The following is a 23,778-nucleotide window of genomic DNA, read 5'->3' as shown; positions in this document are numbered from 1 at the left end:
AAAACATTTCAAATTCATATAAAGATGCACATTACATTAAAGGAGCAATATATTAATAGTGTTAATCCACTGTCAAAATTTCCATTCTTTAAAATTCTCATTTGCATAAAATGTGTTAATATATGATACACACTCATGACGATGACACCTGTGTGATATGTCCCCCCCCGTTTGTGTCACAACACAGAAAATGCTGCTGAATTTACTGTGATTTATGTTAGTTATAAATTAATGTTACATATTTTATTTCTAAAACGTACTTTGATAATATGCACTAATATGCACACAGTAAAAATGGCATGCAGCTACACAAGTACAAAAAATACCCTAAAATCTTGAAATATTTAACAAAACCCCAGAAGTGAAAAAAAATCTAAGAATCTTTCATTAACAAGGAATACATCACTTAATATATAGTTTACATGGACGCCTCCTGAAGGCACATTACAGGTGAACTCAGTGAAATAATTTAAATTCTTAACATGTAACTAGTGAGAAAAGTATGGAAACCCCTGGTGGTATATCTGGTGAGGTCATAATTACTCATGTAGTCTGCTTTCAACAAAGATCATTTTACCCATCTTAAAGACCCATGGTTCCAATTATCAAACGACTCTCAGTATGGCACCATAAAAATATCTACTCAAAGGACAGCAAGTCGGGATGGGGACCTTCTTTGTCCAGGCTTGAGTTTGTTGGCCATGAACCACATGCTGAATCATTTGTCTCTTCTCTTAGCTCATCTTGGCTAAAGCTGATTTTCATGTCTGTCTTATACGAGTAGTTTGCAGCTGGAACTCGGAGGTCTGTCTCCAGCATTTCTTTGTGAATTAGGTCAGGTACAGTGAAGGTTGCCTCAGAAAGAACCCCGTTATGCTCCTCAGCATGCTCCTTAACATCAGTTTCTGCTTTTCCGTTGGGTAAAGGATCAGGCTGGTGTTTTGATTCTGGGGATCTGTCCTCTTCAACTACAGATTCGTTGGGGGTTTCACTTGTTATGTTATAGCTGGATAAAGGGAAACTCAGATGCTTCTCCGAGTTGGTTATTACCGGATTTGGTGAGATCATCATATCCTGTGTCGTCTTTAAAGCCCGTGGGGTGCGTTTCTTCACAACAGGTGGAGGAGGTTCAAGGCGAGGAAAACTCTCCAAAAACTTTGACCTACAAAATTTACCAGATAAGCGTCAGTTAGTCCAGAAGCTTAGAATGTTATATGGTCTTTTGTACCAAGAAAAAATAATATTTGTTAATTCACCAGCTTAATTACTTTAGTAATATGAGACCCTTCACAACTGAAAAATAACTTGTCACTTTTGATCAGATATCTCCTTTTTTGTTTTAGCATTCTGTAGCAAGTTTGATGAGACTACTGCTCATCTTTTTTTCTGAAACACTTGTTTCCTACCATATATAGTATTTATTCAAGGGTCACATAAACAATGCAAAGTTTTTAATTATTAATGAAAATTAATGAAGCATTATTCATGAACACCACATTTTAGGGATCACTGTCTCCTTCAGAAAACATGATGTCTGTGGAACACTCACATTTCTCCTTCACCAAGATTCCGACACAAAGACATCTCACTGCTGGTGAGCGCTGTAACCACAGTCTTGTTTACTTCTGTGACACCAATGTCTCCTCGATCAGTCTCTCTCCTTCGTAAGAAATCATTCACCTTGGCACCAACTGCTTTGCCTAGGTTTTTAAGGTGCTGGGTGCTGCCAACCAAAATACCGACTCCTGCAGGATCGGAGTTACTTTGTGTCTTTGTCAACTGGCTAAGGGATCGGCTGGGCTGTAGCTTTGGTGTGTGAGCTGCATTTGAGTTCTGGAATATGCTTTGGTCAACTGTCAAATAAACATATGATATCATGAGCTACATATTTTATTCACAAAAAAAGAAACACTAAACTATACATACTACTGCAGATACATAATAATTACAATATAAAATTCATAGTAGCCACAGCTAAGCACGCCCGTGTTATAAGGCAAGTTGATTTTGCCCACCACATTTCATTACACTAATTACATTCAGAAATATGTTCCGCCCATCTCTTAATAGGTAATAACAACATTTTTGAAGACTATTAGCTTGTTTCCTTTTTAAGCTACAAAAATGGCTTAAGATATAGGGTTAATGATCAAGATGATGACTAACCTAACCCAATCGGACTCCTTGATATACACTGTATGTAAATATGAGACAAGGTTCATGCTTTATTAACACCCATTTTCAAAACTGGTTAGGGCCAAGAATGATAATTACAATGGGCATCACATCCAAGACAAAACTATCTTCCTTAACCTACAGAAACAACTCCAATACTAGTGGGGTATGGACACAACGAATAAAACACACAAAGACTTCAACTGAAAACAGAAAAACAAAATAATGATCAGATAACGTAAGTGAATTGAAAACAATGAAGACACCTTGTTTTAGAAACACAGTCTACGGGGCTGTGGATGACACAAAAAAATACACAAGAATTCTGAACCACCAGGGGGAGAGAGTCACGTCTTACCTTACAGAGAATACTCGGGCAGCACATTATAAGAAAAGGAAACACACGTCATTTTGAAACCCATTTAAGCAATTATTGTTTTCACAATTTCCCAACTATTAACAATACCCTTAACTAATTTTGGTGGGAAAAAAAATTAATAATAACCAATATCCATGTGCAAAAAAAAAAGATATCACATGCATTAGTGACCTATTCGCTAAGTGGTCAATAAGCATATACATGGAATATGTGAGGTTTTTAAACTTAACGCATTGCTTAGGTGCCCGTAGCAATCCTCAATATTGCCATAACTATTAAATTAATGCACGTGCAGCTCCCAAATTAACATTAAGTCATATGTGTGATGTCAGAAGGTATTACAGCGAGAAAAATAAGGGTTATTTATCAAACATTTGTGTTAAAATAGGAATTGAAAACAAGGATAAACAAAAAAAAAAGAACAAGACAACTAAAAAGAAGAATACTACAGAATATTAAGAGACAGGAAAAGACATGTTAGAAATATAAAGTTTATTGTTAATTAACAAAGAAGAGGTAAGTGCACTTTTACAGACATAAAAACAGATCTAAGGAGTCACTAGCACAACAGCTTTATAAATGAACCAATACAGCTTACCCCAGAAGGGCACCGCAAATACAGAGCCTGACCGAGTCCAGTTCATACAACTTTTACAATGTTTGTGTTGTAAAACTAGCACTGCCGACGCACCGTGGATGCAATGGAGGCTTGACGGGATATTGGTAAGTACAACCACCCAGTGCAACTCTTCTAACCCAGCAACTAGTAACCCCTATAACCCCCTTGGACCTATAGACCATAATAGCTGGAGCGTAGGAGACTGTATGTCCCTTTAAAAACCCAATATGTTTACCAATGTTGACTTTGGGTTGGCTAAAAACAATAAAACGCAGTACCCAGCTGAGCCTATAGAGCATGATTACAGAGGGACGCCAAGCTGACTGCTAATGGCTTAATGGCCAATTTTGTTGAATGTACAAATCATTTACAAATATCACTTTAATAACAAATATAAAAGGTTAGTGAGGCCTGAGTGTTTTATCAGCCTTTCATATCCATACAGTATTTCACCTCTATGCAGCTAAGCTCTCCTGCTGGTTGTTCAAGACAAAAAAACAAAATAAAAAACTAGTGAAAATGTAATAATCATGTAAACCCACTTTGGGCATAGATTCCATAACTTGCAATATCAATTTTTCATTTTTCCTCTTGAAACTTTCTTTTGCATTCTATGGCAGAATTGATAATGAACTACCCAACACAACACAGTCCAACCCATGTAATGTAAGGACTGACAAGACCAAGGACTGATTGAAGGGTTAGTCTAGATGGTTCTTATCCATCATAAAATACTATGTTCAAGGTTTCTCTGGCTACTCTACCCTGGGAAGTTCCCAAGTGCTGCACAGAGAATGTATATATGGACATAGATTTACATTATAGGTATATAGATATCGAGGCCTGTCCTATTGTCCTGCAACAAACACATTGTGTGGAATAAGTACAGGTTTGTCCTAATATCACAGCCATTCTGCATGCTGGGAACACTATACATGTAACAAACCTGGAGTCAGGGAAGGGCTGGCACATTCTGGCCTGTGGTTGGGTGCTTAAAGCCAAGTGCCTCTTGTTGACCATCCCCACCCCACCAGTAACTCACACATACACTAGCAAACATACTCACACTCACAGTAACACACGCCTACACACTCATGCTAACACACCCTCACACATACACATTCATGCTCTCACACATTCACTCTTACATTTCCTCTCATACACGTTATGTGGTCCAAATGTCTTCACAAATAGGAATGGTCTGGGGGAGAGGGTAATTACCCACCTGCCCCCTTGGCCAGCATGCCCCTGCCTGGAGTTCAACATTCCTGCTCTGGATTTAAGTAACCAGAATGTGCATTTGTGCTTTCAGAATGATCACAATCGATAAAAAGAATTATGTTTTAAAATAAATCTCCTGTAGCAGTATGTTAAAGTTTTGTTTGATATTATTTGAGTTCCTTCCTTCTATCAGCTGTCAGATATGAGATATATTTACAAGGAATTTGTTTTTATTCTTCGTATTCATGTTTTTCAGTACAAAAATGTACCTACAAAAATATAATTTTATAGTGTATCAATTTTTAACAAAAGGTCATATTAATGCAATTGTGTTAATTTTTATGAAATCCATACAAGATGGATTGTGAGCCTCACTTTTTATACTTCGATATAGTGTTGCTTATATTTATTCTTTTTAATTGCTTGCATTACAGATTACCCCCAAAAAACATTTTTATTTAAGACCTCAAAAATCTACAGCCACCCTCAATTGCCATAAATTGATATTACGCAAGATATAACTACAACCATCAGTTCTTACTCAGAACTCTGATGCCGTAGAGTAAATATACATATTGGTCTGATATTGAACATACAATAAATACTGATAACTGCACATTTTAAACTATTACCACCATATAACACAGGCATAAAAAAACAAATGAAAAGAGATGAGGTAAAGTTACATTAATCTGTCCTGATATTGGACACAGAGTATAATTATACTGGAGTGTCCAGACACCAGGCTCAGCATGTAAATACAGTTTGAATACATCTGAATGTTTTGATACCAGGCACCATACGTATATATCTCTATGATGTCACATAATCAGGTCTAAACATAAATATACCCATGTTTCATGATATCACAGATGTACATTTTATAAATACAGCCAAATCCCCAAGTACTGTATATGAAATACATGAGTAAAAAAAAAAAAAGACAGCTCTATAATCTTAGTTTCACACCCAACCCTTACAAATACACTTTACATTTACACTGCTATCTCATCCTCCAGACTGTCCCCTAGCATGTCCCTATGTAGGACATGTGCCAGTCTACCATCGTGATCTTGTGCCCAAGAATCCCTTTCCTCACTGTCATCTGTGTTCGATTCGTATTCAGAGGCTATGCCAGACTCTCGGAACCTGTAGAGCTCCAAGCTGCCCAGTAGTTCACCCGTTCCCTGCCCTTCGCCTGGCACAAAGCGGTAACACTGCACCTTGACCAGGCAGTCTGTCCTACCTAAAGGGCTGCCCAGTTGAAAAGAGGGATCCGAATCAGTGAGTTGAGGCAGATCTTCAGGCTTTGGAGTGGAAGGGTCACACAAAACCGGGAGGACATTGGGACGGAATGTAATCTCCAGGAGACTGTCTTGAGATCCCACTAAAATTACACGGGAAATAAAATCAGCAATAAATCTATAATACGTTCATTACCACTTCACTGCACTTCCCCGACACACAATAATCATTGATGAGTTTGGTAGCTTAAGTCCTTCATTAATCGGACACTGAATGCACACAAGCCTTGCCCTGCCTTAGCTACATTACCTACATCACACCCGCACTAAATTCATATGACAAAACACACAAGACTGTGATCACATGTAAATGCCAAATAACCAGTACTATTCCAATAAATTCACTGGATTCTAGAAAACACCACTTACTAGGATTTTTTCCAGACAACTTGACCTCCAATTCCTGAACTTGTCTGACCAGCAGAGATATGTGCTGCAGCAGGTCTTTGTTCTGCAGAAGGAGCTGATGGACTCTTGCCTGAGATTCCAGCCTGGCAGCAGCTTCAGCCGACAGCTGGTCTTTCAGTAAATGGACCTGTGGAGAAGTATACATTTAGTGGGCATTAGTAACACAGTTTTGGTGGCAGGTTGTAAGCGTAAGAGAAGAACTGAGTTATGCAGAGATATATAACGGCTGTGTTAGAGTGGAATGACCTGGGCAGCTGTTGTAAATTCATTTTTATAATTGTTTGTCTTACAGGGAGGATCTATACATACATATCCATAGATGGAAACTATTGAGAGACAATGAAAAGGGAACGGGAGAATTTACAGATTACCTGAGATAACCAACATGAATGTCTTCAACCCCACTTTTCACAAACTGAGTATTTTTGGTAGAGGTTTCTAAAAGTTGTCATCTGTTATGTTAGCTTTAACAATGGGTAGTGGTCATAACTTTTCTTACCTGTGCCACGGCCACTTGAGTTTGCTGCTGTTGCTGCTGCAGTTGCTGCTGAAGAAGCTGGATCTGGTGGTGCAGAGAAAGTGGCGCACCAGGAGGTAGCTGACTGCTGGCCGGGAGAAGCAGCTTGGGAGAGGCCGGAATCACTTGGTCCTTCTGCATGGCCGAAAACACAAACCTTTAAGTGGCTTTAGGTGCATACCCATGCATTATACAATGCAAGAGCAGAGTATGTATTTGCATGTCAAAATGATTGGAAATCAATGTGCACTATGCATTCACCTTATTTTCATTTGTGTGATCGGTTTCTATACGAACAGCATCCAGGTCAGTCACTCCGCGGCTAAATGCTGGACCTTCCCCGCCTGCGAGAGGACTGTCCAGCGCATCAATATCCGTCTCATCTGCAGGATGATCCACACTGGCAACCGTTTGTGTCACTGGGGTAGGAACAGAAACAATTTAGGAGAACTGTCAGAGCCACATGAGAGACACAGGTGAAAAAACGTGGTAGGGCACAAAGCTACGATTTTGTTAGAGTAGAAGAATGTTAGTAGAGACAATACACATCTACACAAATAAAGTTGTTAAAAGTGATATTGAGAAAACACAAAAAGTGACATAAGGAGACATCAAAACAGAATAATATGGAACCAAGGAATGGTGTGTACCTATATACTGTAACTGTAAAGCAAATGGGTATTAAGGTACAGGACTGCTATGACTGTTAAGTGTCTGAATATCGATGTGTGTATGTGTACACTCGTACAACTTGCTTTCGCACTGTGGCCCCTTAGCTTTGTCTGTGGTCCCGTGAAATGTATGATGTACCCGACACCCGCTTTAGAAGAATCTTAAAGTATTTATCCAAAATGGAAAAACCCACCTAAATGATGTAGTGAGAAAAAAAAAGGGAGCAATGTCAACGCTTGGGGGTCAGCATTCCCTGAGCTGGAGAGAGTTGGCGGTATGTATATCTTATGTCGGCAGATCTGCAAATATCTGGGTGGAGAGGGGAAGGGGTAGATGCATATTGGGGTCTTCTACAGAGAGGAGAGACCATGAACATTTAAAGGGTAGACAACTATCAAAAGCATTAATGTGCATACACTGAAATAGGGCCCATAGAACAGTATTGCCCCAGGGCCCCATTTGATCTTGATTTGCCTCTGCGTTTTGAATTTCGATGGAGGAAACGCAATGACATAGCGCTCATCCTTGTATCACATGTACCTGGTACCGTGGAATCATCAGTACTCTTCTCACTATCCACATCTTCTTGTCCATCCCCGCCTTGCTCGGTGTGCTGCAGACTCAGCTTGTGACAAACCTCAAACGCTTGCCCCACCGTCCGGACAACTCGCATGGCCTGGCTCTGTGCAATAAGACATAACATAAGGGACAGTGTCATCCCGTCATTTGTCTTATACTTCTGTTAAATTATGAATATCCCTTTTATTTAGCTTTTGTTGATGTCAGTTAAACATAGGGTGTTATATAAAATAAAAAAAAACAATTCTGTTGAAAAGAAATTATATACGTTATATGACCAAAAGCATGTGGACACCTGACCATCACACCTATATGAGCTTGTTGGAAATCCCATTCTAAAACTACAGGTGGTAATATGGAGTTGGTGAGCACGGGAATTTGTGCCAAACATTTGCAAGGTCAGGGATGGACGTTGAACCACAAACCCTGGCTCACAATTGGTGTTCCATGGGGTGCACAGAGGTCCAGTCATGCTGGAACAGGAAAGAGCCTTCCAAAGTTCCAAAGAGTCCTTGTGCTGATGTTACTCCGTAGTGAGTGATGCTACAGAGGACAGGCACTTTGTTTTACTTGCTATGGGCTTTAGCACACGGCAGCCCCGCTCTTTGAGTGTGTGTGTGGCCCACTGCTTTATGGCTGAGCGGTTACTTCTAGATGCTTTCTCTTCATAATAATACGTTTAAAGTCACTGATCTCTTCTGCATGACCCATTCTACAGCCAATGTTTGTCTATGGAGGCGCCTTGTCTATGTGCTTCATCTTATACACCTGTTAGCAATGGGTGTAGCTGAAACACATAAACCCAATAATTAGGAGGGTGTACACATACTTTTGGTCATACTTTTTGTATGTATTGTATATTTTGTATTGTATATTTTTAAAGGATTAGTAGGAGTTTCTTTTGATATTAATACATACAGAAAAATATTTCATTGGATTAAAATATAACAGTGGGTGGGAAAGCAAAAAAAACCCTACACATTTACATTACATTTAACTTTATGAACTGTACACAACAAATGCAAATGAAATAAAAACATATTTACTTTTCTTTTTGGCTTTTAAAGAAACAATTGAAGGCGTATTTTGGGAAACATCCACAAAATATAAAACTGCTCATTACTCTCACCGTCTATGAATGTTTTCCTTTTGTATTCTGTAACAGTAATTCCCCATATCTATGGGTTTATTTTTATTTTTTCTGGAGATTATAGGGTCAGGCACTCCATTACATACTACATTATCTTTCTTTTTTTGTTTAATATTTTTGGTTGAAAGGCAGCTTTGGGGATTTCTAACGTTTTTTTTTGTAGTTAATATGTCTACTACAAAAGTTACAAGGTGTTTGGGGACATTTCCTGTTTTTACACAGGGATGGTGTATGTATGTATGTAAGAGTGTGTATTAGCATGAGTGTGTGTGATAGAATGTATGTAAATAGGTGTGCTAGTGCATATGTTAACTAGTGGGGGGGCATGGGGCCACTTGGATTCACGTGTCCCCTGGGACAGGAGGTGCTAGGCCTCCCCTGCTCACTTTAATCTTACAAAGGCTGCAATTAACCAGTCAAGAATCATGTCTACCCCATTAGGTTTTTAAATTAACGGGAAGGAATAATCAAGCAGATCCTGACAATATATAGTTAAAACAACGTTCCCTCATGGTATATAAGTGTTAGATTTTATATATTTCTTATTGTTATATGTGATCTGCACATATGTTATCTGGTGTACAGCATTTTTAAATCTGACTTAGAGCAATTGATCCATTTTAACCAATGAGTCTTTAAAATCGAAGGATCTTCATGATTGCTACAAGCTATAGAAACTTGCGCAGCTTTGTACATAGAATGTTTTTTAGCGCATTGTTTGTCATGCATTGTCCTGCTGTCTTCATAGTAAGACCGATACAAGTGCAGAACTCCGATCTCAATGCTGGAGAGGGTAATAAAAACTACAGGCAGGGAAGACATAACACAAGTGACTTTTTATTGCCTGAAGTAGCAATAAAGGCGGATGAATGTGACCATGTTGAAGTCAAACAATGAGAAAACACAAACTCAGCTTATATTGAATCTTATTTCTGTCCAGACAGGAGATTCTCCATGGCAACTGCTATAATGAAGCCTTGGAGCAGTCTATTCTCTTCTTGTTGGTATAGGGTTTTTTGGGTTTATTCACCAAACACTAAGATATTGGCGAGATGAAAGAAATGAAGTATTATTTAAGGCCACCCTAGGAGGGAAAGAGGCCAGACCACACCAACAAGGAAGGCTCCTTATCGCATGAGCAGGACTCCACCAAATCCCCGTAAACGTTTAAACAAATGCAAAATAGGATAAATTACTGCAATTTAGGAATGGCGACTGATGTTTGAAAAGTATGCTGAGTTTAGAGCAGTGTTCCTGTGCATGTATTTGTTCCCCTAATATTATCCTTAGCTAGGGTTTTCCAAATATAAAGTTACGGAATTGAAACATACTGGCTTTTTCTAGAAACCGAAGGTATTCACTGATACTGAGGATTGAATTTATCTAAAGTCTCCGGTTTTTAAAAGACTACATTTCATTTGAGAAGCCTTTACATTAAATCACCCGATTAAAAATGATGTAGCATATGTAGAGCTGTATGGGATCCATCAAACTGGGGCCTTCTCGTGGCAGGTAACCTGCTGAAAGAAACAGGCCCCCGGCCCCTGTGCTAGCTTGCTCTTGCACGAGTTGCACTCCTGAGTTCAGTCCCCTTGCAGAGGTTCAAGGTTTATCAGTAACACTAAACGGAGGGTTTAGGAGATAGGCCCAGAGAAGTTTCATTGTTTTATTAATTTGTTTAAATTGTTTTAGTGTTTTACTAATTGTATCTCCACTATACCCATGTAAAACAGATGGGGAATGAAAAGTTTATCGCCTCGCAGTTGCTGAATTCCTGGATTTATGTGTATCCTCTAACCAGCAGCAACATTAATGGGCTTCACTTCACATCAAGTCAACATACAGTCATCCACAATAACATAACACGTCTGCATTTTAGAACTGATATGAAGTTATCTCACTGCAGACTTGCATTGTGTTGCCTTCTCATTATGTTTTTTGGCCCCAAAGGTACTGCAGCCCCAAGCTCCCTTGAAATTAAACAACCCCAAAGCACTGTGTTATTTTGGACATGTTCGGCCATTTTTATATAAAGCAATATGCTTCCAGGTGCCCACGTTATGTGATCTTGCAGTGGTAGAGAGGCAGCAGCAGGCACCTCCCACGCAGTGCAGACAGACCTCCACAAGGTACGAGTGAGGGGAGCGGTGTATGTGTATGTATAGTGTGTGTATGTGTATGTATAGTGTGTGTTTGTGTATGTATAGTGTTACAGTCAGTGTGTGTACAAGTACAGTGTTAGAGTCAATGAATATGTGTCTTTACATATAGTGCTATAGTCAGCGTGTGTTTACTGTAGTGTTAGTATGTGTGTGTATGTATTTTGTCAGTCAGTGTGTGCTCTAATGTTAGCGAGTGTGAGTATGTTAAGTGCTAGAGCCAGTGTGTGTACTGTAGAGTGCGAGTCAATGTGTATGTATACTGCTAGCCAGTGTGTGTGTGTGTGTGTGTGTGTGTGTGTGTGTGTGTGTAGTGTCAGAACCATTGTACACAATCAATTTGAGCCGTGGCAGATTCCGTAGAATACTCCCATGCATTTGCAAAAGTAACACAATGGAAATTTAAGGAGATATGTGATGGCAGGAGTGTCCCTTTAATTGTATTTACAGGATGAGGCATATCTAATGTCCCTTTTCAAGGGCAGACTTTCATAAGAAATTATTACTGGCTTATAACACTCCACTTGTGCTAAAAAAAACATGTTTCAGAAATAATCACTGACTTTGTACACAGGGTACAAACACTTGTTCTATAACTTGTAGTCAGATTACCTGCTTGTGTGAGGGGTATGAAGAGAATAACATTAAGCATACCTCTGACATAAAGCAAAATAGCATTAACATAATATTTTTTGATGCATATCTGAGGGGTTACAATGCAGTGAGATTATTTAGGAGACTGGGGAACGCTGATTAAATGGAATGTATGATTGACAAAAGAAGTAACACGCATACATTACCTTCTTCTTTGACTTGAAGACATTGCAGCGGAAGATGTTACTGGTTCCGTCTCTGGCAATATAGCTGAAGATCTTGAGATCCTGGGAGTCATGCGATACATAGAATATTCTTTGGGCAAATACAACTTGGTTAGAGATTGGAAATAATGTAAAGAAGATACTCAAGAGGAAAAACAGTGATAAAATTAGAGCTAAAGTGAGGTTACATGTGTTAAATTCAGGGCCGGCCGAAGACTTAACGCCGCCTGGGGCGAAGTTTAAAATGCCGCCCCCCCCCCCGCCGACGCTGGGGGGGGGGCGCGGCATTTTAAACTTCACCGACGCCATAATCTACCCCCCCCGGTACTTACCTTTAAACAGTCCTGCGGCGAGTCTCACTGCTCTGCCACGGTGCCGGCTTGTAATGCTGAGCGCCGGAAATTGACGTCACTTCCGGCGCTCTGCATTACAAGCCGGCACCAAGACCGAACAGGGAGACTCGCCGCGGAGGAGAGAGAGAGAGGGGCGCTGAGCGGGTAAGCGAAAACCACTCGGTGCCCCTCTCTCTCTCTCCTCCGCTTCAAAAAAAAAAAAATAAAAATAAAAGCGCTTGGGGCGGCAAAGTTGCAATTGCCCCAGTCGGCTCCATTGTAGGGCCGGCCCTGGTTAAATTCATATATAAATTATGATTTAATTTATAATACATTACACATAAGAAAAGGAAACCCTTCTCTCCACATGTCCTGATGAGATCTCTTACTGAATTGCAATGCCACTTGGCCACTGGCCATCGCTGGAACAGTCTATTAGTTATGGGAAGAAGCTGCTGGATTCAAGGCCAGTTTTACATGCTAAGTGCCCCTAGGCACTTATCTGCACACTTTGCTGTACCCCAAAAAAGTAAAAATTAGAAAGGAGGGTATATGTTAAATATGGGTTGGGCATAGTGTAACAGTTGAGTAATGCTAGCTCTGGGAGACAGGCAGCTAGAACAAGTTTTTTAGGGGTGCCAACCACCCATTGATACAGTTAAATATGAATATGATCTCATGGACAGAACTGTAAACCCGTAGATTTGTGGATAACCTCTGGGGTATTTGGAGCAGAAACAGCCAATGGTTTTGCTTGATGAGGATGTTTTTTTATGTTAAATACAGCTACGGCCTTCCTCAAGACCTGGTTCAGATCACCATAAGCACAGCCTACATTATTCCTGTAACATACATTTTATTAGCATGTCAAGAAAAATGAGACAACTTGCTTGTTCTCCACGTCAAAAAAACCCAATAATATTTAGTAAATCAAGAAAACTAACCTGTAAATAGGATCTTGCATAACTAGCATCTTGTTCTGATCCCAAGCCCACTCCTTCTTCTGTAAAGAAAGCAAAGCTGAAAGTTAATTTTAGGAATTTAAGTCATCAGCGTGACCAGTACTCCTGAACATTTTAAGTCTTATTTTAACACAAAAGCCTTTAAATGCTCCAGCGGTTGGGTAAATCCCATATGGCTTAGTTTGATAAAACTTTGCAATTAAACTGGATGTTAGCAGACCCGGTGTGGCCAGCAAGGGTTTTCGTACAGAACACAATCTGCCAGAAACGTTAATTTACTGCTGTACATCATTCATTTCAGAGAATCATAAGCTTCTTAATATTATGTGGCTCTAGATGGAAAAAGTCAGACAACATGGGGATAGACGGACCCACCATCGCAAAGTACTCACAGAGTGACCACCAAGGGAGTTACGCCATCATGCTAGATTTACCATAATTTAAAAGAAAGGGAACATTAGCTTACAAAAACAGGCAAAATAAAAGGTAAATTATCATAGCGACTGTTTTTCTAACCTTTTTCTTCTTTTTTAGGGTCACCTTTACCCCATCCACAGACACCAGGATATTCACTTTTTTCTTTTTGATGTTCTTGGCTTTGAATTCATACTGTGGGGAAAACAAGAGCTTTAGCGGGAGAAACGAAATGAGAGAGACTAAAAGGACGAAAGACTTTCAGGCAGACACATTAGAGAGGCAGTAGATGGGACAGAGAAGAATATATTTATTGATTGAGAAACAAAAGGTAAAAAAGATACAAGAAGAAGCAAAGAAAAAGTGTTTTGGAAAGAAACAAGTATAAGTAACAAAGAAAGACATGAAGACCTAAATTTAAATTCATCTAAAGCGTTACTGGATTCCTAACGAGTTCTGAAATGTGGGTGTCAAATATTGTTTACCTTAATCATTACTACTGAACCAATTTTGCGTAGCTGAAATCCAAAACGAGAATGAAGCAAGCAAAAACAACCCATGAAAACTCTAAACCCATTTCCATGAAGTGTTTTTCATGTCCACAGTTTGACCCAAAGCCTCCCTTCGTGCCTTGGCTCCCAATCACGTGCCCACACCACAACCGAAGAGGTTGAAATTACTCCCTGTCCCCTCCATGCCGAGGTCAGTCACCACTTCCAAGCATCACAAAACCCATGCCATCAGCCAGTGCATTGCCATCCCAAAGCTTCTTCACTCTGCATGTCTAAGCCCCACAGCAATACAAACCAGAGGTAACAGCACCCAACAAAGAACCAGAACATTATTTGTCATCAACCTTAGCAGTTAAAGCGAACGTCCCAGGGAAGTGTATGAACGTATTACCCTTTGACACGCGATTACATTTCTTCTGGGATCTATTCACTAAATAGGGTTTAAAGGAGAGTTTGCCGGAGAGTTGTGCTTCAGTTCCTTGATCTCACTATTTAATATGGAAAGCCAATTCTGGTGAGTTTCTGCTGCAGGGGAGCGGGGCCAGCTCTGTATAGTGCATAGAAGTCAGTGATTTCTTCTGCAAGTCTGCTTTCCTTGCTGGTGAAAACTGTCAGAGTTAACCCTTAAAAGTAAATAGTGTGACGAGGAAGCTAAAACCACAACTCACAGTTGCACGCTCCTTCAAATTACTCATTTGTATTACCAAAACCTCTCAGCATGCGCATCCAAACTACTATCCAATATCTGAATTAAATAAGATTTCTGTAGAGCACAGTCTGCAGCATGCGGCCGTTAACACACCAAGTCACCACTGACCTGTTACTTTAATCCATAGAGTTCATATCCCACCAGTGAGGGCACAAAAGAAAGAGTGAATCAGAAGCTAACAAAGACTTCTTATTTACAATGGGCAGCTTCCATCTCTCAAACATCCACTATGCAAGGACAAAGAGGAGAGTATATTTGGGTGTAAAGTGTATAAAATAGAAACTATTGGTGTTAACAAGTGACTGATCCATGAGCCAAATAAAATCCATTGGCAACTAAAAAAAGGATGATATATTGGTTGCAGCAGGCAAAGCTTCACAGGTAAATACAGTGTGTTGGTTTATTATATATACAGTGAGGGGAGGATATTCATCTGCTCTTGGGTTGAGTTGTAACTATGAGATTCATTTTCCAACAACATATGGAGAACTGCACGACTACCTCCTGTTTTTTGAGTCCCAATAGATGGTCAAATGCAGAATGTAAGGGTTGGAGCTTATGAGTAAGCGCTAGGTTTAGCGCAAAACGCGTTAAGAAGTTAGTTTGCCTAGATTCCTTGGCACTTTATTTCATAAATATACATTCAGAGTGCGGGACCTGTGTTTTTCTTGAAGATCGTAGATGCTAATCAACATAGTTAGGAAGTTAACAGACTCAGAGTAAGCGAGGGTTGTCCCCTGGTGCACGTTATTATTGTTTATGGTTTTATTTAGCATCATCATATTCTGTATCGCTGTACATCTCCAGCATGCAGCAGTCAGGATAGAACCAGCCCTGCCTACCCTCGTGATGGGCTGCACAGATCCATCGATTTCAACATGGATGGGTGAAGCAAGGGGCATTGGAAGGAGTCCAATTGTGAAAAATACCATAGCTGAAGCAAACATTCCCAGGGTGCAAGCAGCAGCAGAACAGAAAAGATCAGAAAAGTCTGAAAGCAGCCCTATAATAACACAATGATTTATTTAAGAAGAAAGAGGACACAATGGCATTAATCATTCTAACGCTGTAAAACAAGGTTTACAACATTGCTTGATTTAAAATAAACATCCGACGGTTAAATCACAGTTCTTGGTAAATTGTCCATGTGCCTTTTGAATCTCCGAGCATTGCTATAATTAGTGGCTATGGATTTGGCACAAAGTTGAAGAAGCCTACATGCATGATGAAGGGCTATGTAAGTTCTGTAAACTCTTTCTTCGGAGTGTGTGGTAGCCACAGATTTCTAGTTTGGTATGGAGGGAACTTGATATTGAACCCACTGGTGTGACCTCAAATTAAAGAGTACTCCATGTCAAACAATAAGCGGTAAGCGGTGAGTACGTTGGCCCACACAGGGAGTTGTATAAAATGAACTTTTTTCAGACTTAACTATACAGGAATGAGTATAATTCAGATGAAATTACCAGTTAGAATTTAATACATCACATGCAAACTGAATGTACCATGCACTGCACATTCTTCATAAAGGTTGAGTTGACACACGATTTGTGGTTTCAGTTCCTTTATGAAGATTCAACCCCAGTGGGCTTCTGTTACAGAAAGAGCTTGGTGGGTCTTGTATAATACAAAGTGATATCTTAAAGTTGGATTTCTTCAAACTCTCCCCATCCACTGAATTATGCATCACACAGAGCCAGTTTACCCTTTTTGACACTTTCAACAATGCACAGTGAAGTGAGGGAGTTTAAACCTCTCCCGCAAACTCCCCAGCCAACTCTCTCTTTAGTAAATACATTCCAATTCCTTATGGAGACTGGTAGTTCAGCTCTATGGTTTTGTTATGACTTACTCTCAGGACAAAAAAGGTCTGCCACAAAGCCTTGGGTCCTACCTAAGACTGTAAGCAGCAACACAGAAAACATTTTGTCTCCTATATTACAAAAAAAAGTCAGAAGATGCAAGTGCACTTAAAAGAACACATTCGGATCTACCTTACGTAGCAGAAAAAAATAAGTATGCCCTCTTTTAATATATATATATATATATATATATATATATTTATGCAATTATTTTCTAAGCAACATTTGGCTGCTTATGAAAAAAAAATGTGTTCAAAAAATTTAATTTGTGCATTTAGTCAAAAGTAAAAAAAGCAATTTTAAAAAAGATGTTATAATCTGCAAAACTATATATAAATAAAAGTTGCTAAATAATTGGCCAGCTGTCCCAAATGCTGGTAAGGCTCATGTGATTTCATTCAAAAGGTTGAAACAAAAAAAAGTCTATAGTTTGGAAAAGTGTGAGAATCTGCACACCAGATATTTAAACATTTTTGTAATTCAATTTGTCTTTAAACAGCTTAAGTATTTTGTTAAGCTTTGTGTTTTATAGTGCAAATGTGTATCAGTTGATTATTTTAATGAGTTTTCTATTTTCATTCTTGCTGCGGTGTGCGATCATGAATGATGATGATGGTGAGATAGTCTTGCAGTTGTACTTTCAGTGGAAAGCTTTACAGATATGGCTTACACCAGGCACTAATAAGTAGCATACAGAACCAGACTAACATAAATCTTTACAATATAAGTTACTTGGATACTTAATAATCTGCTACATGAGAGCAAGATGGCTCTTCCCCCCAAGAGTATTTCAAAGAATTTACAGAAAAACGCAAGATTGATATCAAATTTACAGAAAGAAATCCGTTTAGGGATACATTTGGTGTTAAAGAATGTTAAGGAAAATTACAACATGCCAATCACACAATATCTCTCTCTCTCTCTAAACATAAATTAGGTTTTAGAAGTGGAATATATCCTGTGGGGGGGGGGCATACACAATATTCCCCCCCATTTTTCAAATGTGTTATACTGCATTTTATTCTGTAAATAGATATAATTTGTGTGGTTATACTAAAATAAAAAAGAAAGAAAATTGGGCTTGAAGGAAGACAGAAAAAAAACAAAAAATACTGCTTGTGTGAAACAGCTTGGGTCCTCAAGGGGTTAAAAAAGTGTTTCAACAAATTATAATTAACCAACACAAAAACAATGCTACTTTTTGAGTAAATTGTGTATCAACATACAAATCTGGATTGTTACAGAATGAGAGAGTACTTTTCCAGATTGCCAAATAAATGCATCAGAGTAGTGCGAGTATGTTCCTAGTGACACCGACACGCTTCTATACTAGCCAGTAATCTGATTGTATTCCAACACATGTAGCCAATAGGATGTTGAGAGAAAAAAAATGTTAACGTGTGATTGTTATCAAGGAAATCACCAGAGTTTCCAGCATTTCCTTGGTAACGGTTGCGATGGATAATTAGTTGTCTCATTTCAATAAATGAGAATGAGGAAAACACCATTGAGGTGACTCATACACTGCTTCATTCACACATGGACATAAAAGGATAACCTGGAAACACGTTTTGTTAAGCGATTAGTGTTAAGAACCACTAGAAAAACCCTTATGTCAAAAAACAACTGAAAAAATTAAAAGGACAAATAGACGTTGAGTAAACGTAACCTTTTGCTACACAGAAATATACCTTAAATCATTTATCTTATCTGAAGATCTTGTTTTTCTTTCACACCATATATCATTTCTATTATCTGTATGCCTATTCCAAACATATTTTTTTAATAAAGGGATTACTATAAAGAACTCAAATCCCAGTTGGTTACAAACCAAGGCAACAATAGTGAATACACACTAAGATGTAATACAATGCATAATACAAGTTCCACACTGAAACCTAAACCAAGTTCTACACTGACCTAGATTCACCATTACAGACCAGACAATGCCATGTGAACTAGGATGTACCACAGCATAGTACCCACTGGTAGGAGAACCTGGGGTCCACCACAGCAGACCAGCCAAAGTCATGCGAACACAAGCCAACCACAGCTGATATGTCAATAGCGTATGAAGCTTGCACTCTGTAAACCTGGATTAAGCCCAAAAGTCATATCAACACCACAAACACATAGATGCACCCTTAGAATCCAGTAGCATTGACTGTATGTAGACAGAACTATAGCAGCTACCCAGCAGAACCTAAAATGTCAAATGCTGCCTTTGTTGGACCATACTGATCATACTTGTGTTATACATGTCTAAGATGTGCTTAGTTGTCCAGTATATGCCAGTAACCTTTGGCGCAGCATTTTCCTAACCCACACAGGAGAGCAAAGAAACACATATTGCAGATCTTGTGTTCTACAGTGCATGTAAAGTATACCATGAAGGATTCCTTCTAGCTGATCATCTTATCTCTGTGCAGTTTCTCCCCATGCACATTTTATGGTCTAGGAAGAGCACTGAACATATTTGCACAGTAATTACCAATAATAACACTGTTTCTGTGGGCAGATGGAGGCCCCAGAGCAAGACAGCTTTGATTAGATCTAAATACCTGGGGACGCTATGAAATGAATACATTTTTCAGTGAGTCAGCTGTAAAAAAAAATGCTTTATTATTATGATGTCTTTTTGATAAAATGGAAGGTACATTTCTTATAACGTGGGATCTAGCTCAAGGGTCTTTACACAGTGTTGTCCGCTTATGTAACTTGATGTAAAGATTCCATTCGTCACATTAAGCAAAATAAATCTTCACTAGAGCATTAGAGCTATGATGTTAAAAAACAGCATACAAAATGCAAGATGCATTTACACACTAGCCAAGGTGTAACATTACACAGTGAGAGACCTATAAAAGGCATGTAACCTAAATGGGGCGCTCTTCCCCAATAGGGGCTCAAACACATGTGAAAAACAAATAATAAATAATAGTATTGTATTATTGGATCTCAATATAAAAGGAGGGGGATTTTTTCTATGCACTCACAAAAGTCCAGAATGACCCTGAGTCATCAGAATCAATCCTTTTTCTAAAAAAAACAATAATTAAAGAATATAGCATAGTATCACATTTCAGATGTGCAAAATCCCAAAAGAGCAGCAAATACGGTACGTAAAAGTTCGTCCTCAAATAGTGATGGACTGTAATCCTCAAGTCTTGGGCTTCTTCGGGAGGTAAGTTGCCAAAAAATATAGAAAAAGTGTTAAAAGTTTTCTGTCTGCCGATCATCTTTTGCCTGTGAGTCATAGTTATACCTGGAACCTCTCCGGGTTTCGTTCCAGCGCATCAATCAGAACAAACCCATTAAATTTGATGGGCGTATAATTATATATATATATATATATATATATATATATATATATATATATATATATATATATATATATATATATATATATACATACATATACATATACATACACACACATACAAACATATATAGAGAGATACACTTGCAATGCTCTGGACACAAAACAAGCAATATTCATTACTACTCCTGGAGCAGTGTATGTGTGGCAGCACAGTTCTGAATGCACACTTAATGTGAGCACGCACTTAATGTGGACAAACATTCAAAATAAATACAATTTAAAATAATTCATAAATTTTATTTACAAAGACTATAAGAGAAAGCTTTACAGCTCCATTCATGGTCATAGAATTAGTCCTGATGGAAGTGTAGGCAGAATACAAGCAAAGACGAGAATATATTAACTAATTGTGTTTATGACTCAAAGTTAATTGAAGTGACTCAGAGCATCGCCACTTCTTATACATTCTCCCTTCGTAATCCATAGGGGTGCTACTTGTGAAGACTGTTGCTTGGAGAGTCTATACAAGAGGAAGCATGTGCGCCAAATGATTAAAAGGTTAAAAAAAAAGGGAACACTAAACGGTAGCAAAAAAGAAAAAAAATAACAGCTTTTCATTTGGACAATGCATGTGAAGCTTGGGTTGCATGAGAGGGCACAGCACAGGTTGCCATAGAAACCACTGAGATCATATATATGGAAATAGCGGCTCTATACACAGCCCCCAGTTGCTTTCAGTACATCACAGTTTGCAGGACTTCATTCTCCTCCATAAGGGCCGCTTGCTCCTTTTTCTACTACAGCACCATTCTGTGTCTACTGCCATAGCAATAACCTCCATTGTGTTTGGGAAAGATCATGTTTGGAGAGTTGCTGTTGATGGCTGCCTGGTCATTAATATACGTTTAATAATTCCAGTTCAAAGTGGCAGGCGCTAAACTATACTTTCAACTAAAGTACGAGGGAATGGGAGCGGCTGGAGACAGAAATAGCCTATCTTCCTGTAGATTAAATGCTCACGGAAGAAGGAAATTCCTCTCCTATTTTAGTTTTGTTAAGGACATGATCTGTTATTTGCCGTGGATGTCACTATTAAATAAACAATAAATAATACATTCATCAAGCCACGAGTCTTACACCCAGACAGCCCTCAAAGACTATACAGAGTTAGATGTCAAGGAAAGGTATAGAGGTGCGGGCAAAAAAGTGTGGAGTAAGGGGTTTATCCACCTGTGCTCAAGTGGAGATATACAATAAATTGTTCTGCTTAAGCCACTTGAGAACTATGTGACCTTTGCAAGCAACCCAAAATGCTCATTCATCCCAAGATTTTGTTAATTGAATCAATCAGTACCATTTTTCTTTTCCTCTGGCAAGTGGCCCTCAACAGACCTTGTAATCCAACACTTTTCCTTACAAGCAAGTAAATCAACTGAAGGAGTCAGATCCAGCCTTAATCCAATTCCTACAATGACTGCACTCCCCTTCTGATGAGCCCGGCAAAGAGAATTCCATGGCTCATACTCCCACACTAACACATTCTTAAAATTCCTTCTCTATACTGAAGCCTGGTACAAATCTATGACCCCCTCACCTCGGTTTGTAAGCTCTCCTCCTTGTCCTCATTCTCCCTCACTTTTTTCCCCTTTAAATTGGTTCTCTACCATATCTGGCTTCCTGAACAAATATGAATTGGCGACTAAGGCCTTTGACAACCAGCTATAACCCTTTGACATCCTTTTGTGGGCGAGTTTCACCACACAGAGTAGAGCTTTCAACACAATGCCATGGTGGTCAGAGAAACGCTGACTTCCACGAATGTTAATGAATGGGATGAAGGTTAAAGACAATAAAGTCTTCTTCTTATATTACAGTCCCCTAGGTTCACATTGCCAATATATGAATACAGGGGTTACTGTCTTCATAATCCCCAAGCACACAGAGGAAAAATTGTATTTCCTCAAAACATTATTACAGCGCAAAGGCTATAGATCTGACGCAGGCATGTGATGGGACGGTGTTCTCATTTTCTTCTTCTTTTGATCTCCTATACGGTTGTAGAATGTGCGTTAACAGTACATCGCTCAGCTCCAGAAATAAATGTAACATCTGGAGGATTTGTTTGGAATTAACATTCAGGAATTTATATTATTGTAACAATGTGAGTGCTTGGAGATGGAGCCGGTGATGCCTCACTCGCATCTCTGTCAAAGGATTAGCTTCAAGCTTATCTGTTCACGTGACCGCAGTCACATACAAGTAAATCCTTCAGATTTTGCTACACCTCAGAATAAAAAAGGGCCGAGCAAATCCCAGTGCTGCTAAAATTTTACCGTCTCCTAAATGTTTGTTTAGGAGGTCTTTTGATACATCTCCTGGATACTGTTACAGAAAGAAATTAAATCTGACTTCCAAAGTGGGTGAAGGGAGATAGTAACACATAGTACCCTATTCTCTACTGCCTATGGATACAGCATGTAAAGGGGCCATAGCCTAAGGAATCAATGCAATAGCTAAGAACTTAATGCAATGACTGGTTACTCCATGGGTCCCCCCAAAAAATGTGGGTTTACTGTGTAAACAAGGAACCAGTTGTCTTGCAGCCTTTAAACTGTGGCTCTATGGGTGAGTGAGACAGTGAATTAATATATAAATGTTAAGGGGCAGAGGTGGCACAGGCAGGCTGTTTAGGGGAAAAGATGGAACAGACAGGCTGTTTAGGGAGCACAGAAAAGCTGCTTGGGGACAAATATGACAAATATTGCAAGCCCATGGATTTATCCATTACTTCCCGTGCAACTGCTCTGTTCGCTCTTTGTTGTTGCCCTTGTGTGGGGTATACCAAGAAATAACCTTCACACGGTTTGCATTTTTACTCTGTTAATTTTAAGATCTGGTTCCCCTCTTTCCACTGCCAGTCACAGCCTTGTTTAAAATGCTCTTTAACTGCAGAACATTACTTTCAAAGGGAATAATTTGCGGCGCGGATCTCCTCACCCTGCACAGACCACACACTCACCTCAAGATATCAGCTCTGGTGCAGACGTTTTGGTTTTCCTTTATTATTAATCACATTAATTTATGCTCTTGCTACGATAAATATGTTTTTATCCATCTAAACTTTTTTCTTTAATATCAAAGTGCATTAAAATGTAATTGAGACATTTTTGCAGCTTGCTGATGGCATTTTCTTTAACTTGCTCTCCTCTGAAAGAAACCCATTCCTGTGTCATGCCCTGCTCGGTAGCACTGCATTGAAGCGGCAGCAATTCTCATGCATGCTCGCAGTATCATGTTCAGATAACATGCATGTGATTAGCTGTTGCTGCTGGATAGAATGGGAGTTCTAGGGAGCATGCGCAAGCAGCATACTATGGTACGCTTCCTGCTTCCAGTAGAGGCAGCTGGGGGAGGAGTTAAATGGGACACAAATCTCCTTTTCCAATTCCAATAAATAAAGATAGCCTACTCCAACCTGAAAGCAGTTTAATGCACTGGAGCCCATTAAGAGCGGACTCCAATTTGCACTTAACATTTAAATAGGGCCGGAGTGCTCCTCTAACAAAAACATACCGCACTGTGAATTTTCTCTTGGCATGAAAATGAGGAACATGGGAAAAGGAGTATCAATTACTCTTTGTTTAAAGGAACGAGCTTGTGTCCC

The 23,778-nt window shown here is 39.2% G+C and overlaps 1 protein-coding gene across 2 annotated transcripts in view; it reads right to left on the bottom strand.

Annotated features, from left to right (window-relative positions):
* Nucleotides 1-228: 228 nt before the first annotated feature.
* Nucleotides 229-23,778, bottom strand: part of LOC128499803 (carboxyl-terminal PDZ ligand of neuronal nitric oxide synthase protein-like) — a 33,105-nt gene continuing 9,555 nt past the window's right edge. The window contains exons 3-12 of one of the 2 annotated variants that reach the window (XM_053468728.1): nucleotides 13,812-13,904; nucleotides 13,278-13,336; nucleotides 11,984-12,092; nucleotides 7,836-7,977; nucleotides 6,885-7,042; nucleotides 6,606-6,758; nucleotides 6,068-6,233; nucleotides 5,641-5,781; nucleotides 1,550-1,853; nucleotides 229-1,162 (exon numbers count right to left, since the gene is read on the bottom strand). In XM_053468728.1, the coding sequence (XP_053324703.1) occupies nucleotides 640-1,162; nucleotides 1,550-1,853; nucleotides 5,641-5,781; nucleotides 6,068-6,233; nucleotides 6,606-6,758; nucleotides 6,885-7,042; nucleotides 7,836-7,977; nucleotides 11,984-12,092; nucleotides 13,278-13,336; nucleotides 13,812-13,904 (1,848 nt within the window). In that variant the 3' untranslated portion in view covers nucleotides 229-639. Of the gene's footprint in view, nucleotides 1,163-1,549; nucleotides 1,854-5,374; nucleotides 5,782-6,067; nucleotides 6,234-6,605; nucleotides 6,759-6,884; nucleotides 7,043-7,835; nucleotides 7,978-11,983; nucleotides 12,093-13,277; nucleotides 13,337-13,811; nucleotides 13,905-23,778 lie in introns of those variants that run through there. The other variant, XM_053468729.1, reaches the window with a different exon arrangement.

Source organism: Spea bombifrons, chromosome 6 (assembly GCF_027358695.1).
Source record: "Spea bombifrons isolate aSpeBom1 chromosome 6, aSpeBom1.2.pri, whole genome shotgun sequence".
Taxonomy (NCBI): domain Eukaryota; kingdom Metazoa; phylum Chordata; class Amphibia; order Anura; family Pelobatidae; genus Spea; species Spea bombifrons.
Note: the sequence above shows the minus strand (reverse complement) of the source record. Positions and strands in the feature narration are given on the sequence as shown.